Here is a 4997-nt window from a genome sequence, read left to right as displayed (position 1 = left end):
GTCACAAATTTCAAACTCACACTGTTTCTTATGTGGGTTTTTTTGGCAAGACAGTCATAGGCTGGGTGTGAAATGCTCGATTTCTTACTGGATGCTGCAGTCCCACAGCATTAACCAGCAACCTGGTGTTAGGAGGGAAGATGTTCCCTGCCACAAAACAGCTGGAGTCCCTCACCATGGTTATAGCAAAGGCAAAGGTTTGAAATGCCAGCACTTGGAAATCTAAAGCTTCAAGAATTGACATTGTTGCTGACTTCTTCAGAGCAGACATCCATGTAGATGGAAGTCGATTTTTATTGTAGTAACATAGAATCATACAGGTTGGAAAAGACTTCTAAGGTCCTCTAGTCCAACCACTGACCCATCACTACCATGCCCCCTAAACCATGCACGTCCATGTCTTCTTGTGTTTTTTTCTTATACCCATGGTTATAATTAACCATAATTAGTGGGCTCACATACTGGTATCAGTATGGTCCAATCGTACTCAAAAGGAGCATGTTACAGCATAGAAGAATCGGCCCTACAGTTTCCTCTTACAACGGATTGTGGTGTCTGCTACAATCCTGCACCTCCACCCTAGCTGAGACTATAAAACCACATCAGCTGTTATCCTCTCTACCTGCAAAAAAGGACAGAATTTAACCTCAACAATCATAAAATGAAACTACTATCTAACTTACAAGTAGTGATAGAATGTTAGACTGCTTTGCTTTCTTTTTATATCAGTTTGAGAAATATATACATACCAAAGTAATGCAACAAGTACTGATGCAGGAAGAAAGGAGCAGAACAAACATTTTTCACAGTCGGAGCTGTTTCTGTATAAATGCTAATCTTAGTGAACATCTCAACTGTGCTATGTCTGACTGTAGCAGTGACTTTCAGGCACCAAGCAGGTTTTGCCATTCTTCTGTTCAGCCCCATACAGCCTCCCACACACAACATCTCTTACAAAGCTTTCCCAGTGGCTTGACCCCTTTCAGGAGACCTTGCTTTCAATAAAGTACCAAAAAGGACAAATCTTCTTCATTGTAAGGTTCATAGAAAATCGATGAAATTTATATGTTCAGTCAGCTACAAATCAAATTAAAATAAAAATGTAATAGATCAGTGAATGTTTTATATAAGCCTACAGCCAGAGTGGCTACTATAAATGTCAACCTATAATGCTCCGTGAAAAGGACTGCTAATAACTTCACAAACATAATTTAGCTTGGCACTTCTGTAAACACAAGGAGAGGAGAAATGCTTGTGTTCTTTCTCCATAGATACCAACATAGCAATGGGTTATACTCACTGCAGTAAACTGGATCCTGTGGTTTAAGAGCCCAATGCCCTGATGCTATGAATCTCAGAAAATGAGAGTTGTTTACTTGTAAGCGTGCAACTCTTTTCTTGGTAGAAGGTATTGGTTTATTCCTGAATAGATTTATTTTTTTTTATGTGTGACAGAGTGCTTTCAAGTGTGTGTGTACATGCACATTTCCCAGTCCCAAACCCTTTGTATTTGAAGAGAGCAGTTTACGGAGCAATGTAAGTGCACACCCTGTCTCCTCACACAATCACCTGCATTCTCCAGTCCCAATGTCTCATCGCTGTGGGCCAGGCAGTGGCAGAGTTTGGGCTGCAAAGAAGAGAAGGCTGAAAGGTCACTGCTTCACAAGCTGTTCCATGAACAGCCCTGAGTTAACAGAGAGGGTGGCAGACCTGAGAGACGCGTGTTAGGAATCACGTGAATTTTAGATGTCATGTCAAATATGACATTTCCCCAAAGGACTAATCACCGAGTTCAACACATAGCAAATCTTTTTTCTTTCTAGTTGGATGAAAAAAAAGGTAGTGTTCAGTTTTGGACCCCACATGAGGATGATACTGAGGCCCTAGAGGTGTCCAGAGAAGGGCAACAAAGCTGGTGAGGGATCTGGAGCACAGATCTTACGGGGAGCAGCTGAGGGAAATGGGATTTTTCAGTCTGGAGAAGAGGAGGTTCAGGGGAGACCTTATTACTCTCTACAACGGCCTGAAAGGAGGTTCAGGTGAGGTAGGGGTTGGCCTCTTCTCCCAGTAACAGTGCTGGCACAAGAGGGAACGGCCTCAAGTTGCACCAGGGGAGGTTCAGGTTGGATACTGGGAAAAATTTCTTCGCAGGAGTGGTGATGCAGTGGCACAGGCTGCCCACGGGGGTGGCGGAGTCACTGTCCCTGGAGATGTTCAAGAACTGTGTAGGTGTGGCACTGAGGGACATGGTCAGTGGGCACGGTGGGGATGGGCTGATGGCTGGACTCGATGATCGTGTTTTTTTCCAATTTTAGTGATTCTGTTCTACTTTTCTGTGGCCAGCATCACATAAAAAGTCCCACATAACTACAGTAAGTATAAACACAACACTGCACCGCTTTTTTCCTCGGCATTACAACTACCGCACTCACTTTTTTTTTTTTTTTAAAGATGCCCAACTAAAATACAATCCCATTTTCCCTAAGGCACCAAAGCGCCCATCTGCACACACCCGCCACGCGCACAAACAAAACACGCACCGGACGCCTCCGGACGCGACAACCTCAGCCCTGCCAGCACCGCACCTGTAGCCCCGTATTTCATTACACACTTGCGGTGCCGCAGTCCCCTGCTCCCCTTCCCGCCCCCGGAGACACAGCGGCAGAGCCCGGGGCCGCGCCCCAGGGCAGGTGCGCGGCTCCCGCCGCCTCCGCCCCGCCCACCTCCGGGCTGAGCCGCACCGCCGCAGCTCCCGGCTGCCCGGCCACGGACGCGTAGCGGCGGGAGGAGAAGCGCGTTCGCCAGGTCAGTGGATGGAGGTTGGGAGGGAGAGCCCCCGCGGGGCGTCGCTCCGCCCCGCTTCCCCGCCGCCCGTCCGCTGCCCACCTGCGCTCGGCTGGGCGCTCGCCGTCCGTTCAGCCCTCCCGCTCTGACGGCCGCCCGCGGGAGCCCCCGCGTCGCGATGGCGGACACCGCCGCCGCCCCCCCCGCCGCCGTGAAGGGCGGCAGCTCGGCGGGACACTGGTGGAAGTCGCTGACCGGCAAGAAGAAGCCCAAGGAAACCGCGGCCGCCCCGCCGCCCCCCGCCCAACCTCCCGCCGCTCCCCCCAGCCCCGGCTCCCGGGAGGAGCCGCCCCCCGCGCCGGGCAGCGGAGAGCCCCCGGGGGCGGGCGGAGGAGCCCGACGGAGCCTCCGCGTGTCGCATTCGGGCCGCTTCAAGGAGCGGCGGAAGGTGCGCGCCTCGCTGCTGGCCGACGGCCCCGAGGTGTTCGACGGAGCCGAGCCCGGGCGCGAAGCCCCCGAGGGCGAGTAGCCCCGGGAGGAGAGGAGCCCCGGACGCGGCGCGGAGCCCGCGCCGAGCGGAGGGCTGTGGGACTGCGTGCGTGGTGAGGAGCGATGCTTCCAATCGAGCGACGACGTGATTGCCTTAATGATGATACCAATGGACACCCCCTCCCCCCGCCCTGAACCGCGGTGGATGGGCGCAAAGGTGCTGTCCCGGTGTCTCCGTGCCTTCCCCACCGCTGTCTTTTGAAGGAAGGGGGGACGACGCGTTTGGGTCTGATTTCAGGGCCGGGAGTCTTCAGCAGTGCCTCCGAACTGCTCTTGGTGGTGGGTGTGCAGGCGAACAAGGCCTGCTTGTGTTTAGATGCTGGGGATGCAGGTGCTCGGGTGCTCTCAGGCATCGCATTTAAATATGCAAAGGCAGGAGCGCATTGTTTTCTGCTCTTAGTGCTAAGCAGGTGATTCAAGAGGTTAGTCTCCCACAGCTCTGGTGCAAAGAGAGGCCAGTTACTGTCTAACACCAACCGTTCACTACCCAGACAATGCACCATTTCTTTGTAATTGGTGATAACTGGCATAACGAAGCTATGCTGAAAACGAGACCCTTGAAGAGCGTGGGCTGCGTGGTACTCCAAGCATGGTGATTGGCTTTGGAACCACTGAAAGTATTCTTTAACGTTTACTGTGTACCAGGTTCCTGGGGCGAGGTGCAGAAGTCCCAAAACCTCTCTCTGGCACGCTTTGCCTTGGGCAGCCCCATCCCAGCAGCTCCAGGAGCTTCGCACAGAGTAAACCATCCACCAGCCTTGCACTGGTGTTGTGCCTTACAGAGCAAACTCAGCTAGAAAAACTTAGCAATTACACATTTCTTGACAGTAGATGATGTAGCTGCAACTGCCTTATTTATTTCTAAATGAATTTGCAATATATACTTGATATAATTGAAATGGTTTTAGCTTTTATTATTATTTTTTAAATGCGATATATTACACAGCGCAGGGACCGAAAATCATCTCCCAGCAGTCAAGTATGATGCGGTTATGATTTTGTTTGGTTGCTGTAATTAATTATTTAAGGTCATGTCAACATAAAAAGTGACCTGCAAGGAAAAAGAGATGCATTTTGAATGAAAGTATGGCTTGAATCTGTCACTGACAATCAACAAAATGATGTAGTGGAGGCAGGGCTGGTGCCCTGGGGTTCGCCGTGCATAAATGGTCTATAATGAACTTTGAAAGTTCCTGTGCAATAAACTAAGGCAGTCTTGCTGCCTTAGTTAAGAGTCCTCTGCTCTTTCTTCAGCCTCCTAAATCCAAGGACAGCGGGACTGTATCATCATAAACATATTTCCATAACAGTATCTGCTTTCCACTCAGCATGCTTTTTCCTACCATTAGTAAAGCTTGGAAGCACTGATTGCTTTTGGACTGCCCTTGTGTACTCTTGTCTACAAGCTGACATTGCAGAGCAAGGATGGGGCAGCTCTTGGAAGCCACCACTGCTGCTCCTTGGAGGTGCTGCTCTACAGAAAACTTGCTTGCTGAGGAGCACCTAAAGCCGAGAATGAGAAGTGACTGGAACAAACCTCGACTTGTAAGGAGGGATCTGAAGGAGATGATGCTTAAAACTGGGAATGAAGACAGTAATGACAAAAATAACTTAAGCAACACTGTTGTGAAAGGATAGTGTTTCCACTCCAAGCCACTTGTTTC

At 50.3% G+C, this 4997-nt stretch overlaps 1 protein-coding gene across 1 annotated transcript; it reads left to right on the top strand.

Annotated features, from left to right (window-relative positions):
- The first annotated feature begins 2732 nt into the window (after positions 1-2732).
- PRR15 (proline rich 15) lies at positions 2733-3878 on the top strand. The gene has a single exon (XM_065752462.1). It carries the CDS (start codon positions 2963-2965, stop codon positions 3311-3313), a length of 351 nt encoding a protein of 116 aa, XP_065608534.1. The 5' UTR covers positions 2733-2962; the 3' UTR covers positions 3314-3878.
- The last annotated feature ends 1119 nt before the right edge of the window (positions 3879-4997 follow it).

The sequence above is a fragment of the Cyrtonyx montezumae genome, unplaced genomic scaffold (assembly GCF_038088225.1).
Source record: "Cyrtonyx montezumae isolate F1298 unplaced genomic scaffold, pur_monq_1.0 scaffold_8, whole genome shotgun sequence".
Taxonomy (NCBI): domain Eukaryota; kingdom Metazoa; phylum Chordata; class Aves; order Galliformes; family Odontophoridae; genus Cyrtonyx; species Cyrtonyx montezumae.
Note: the sequence above shows the minus strand (reverse complement) of the source record. Positions and strands in the feature narration are given on the sequence as shown.

Coding starts and splice junctions, on each gene's coding strand:
- PRR15 (XM_065752462.1), top strand. CDS start 2,963: ATGGCGGACACCGCCGCCGCCCCCCCCGCCGCCGTGAAGGGCGGCAGC.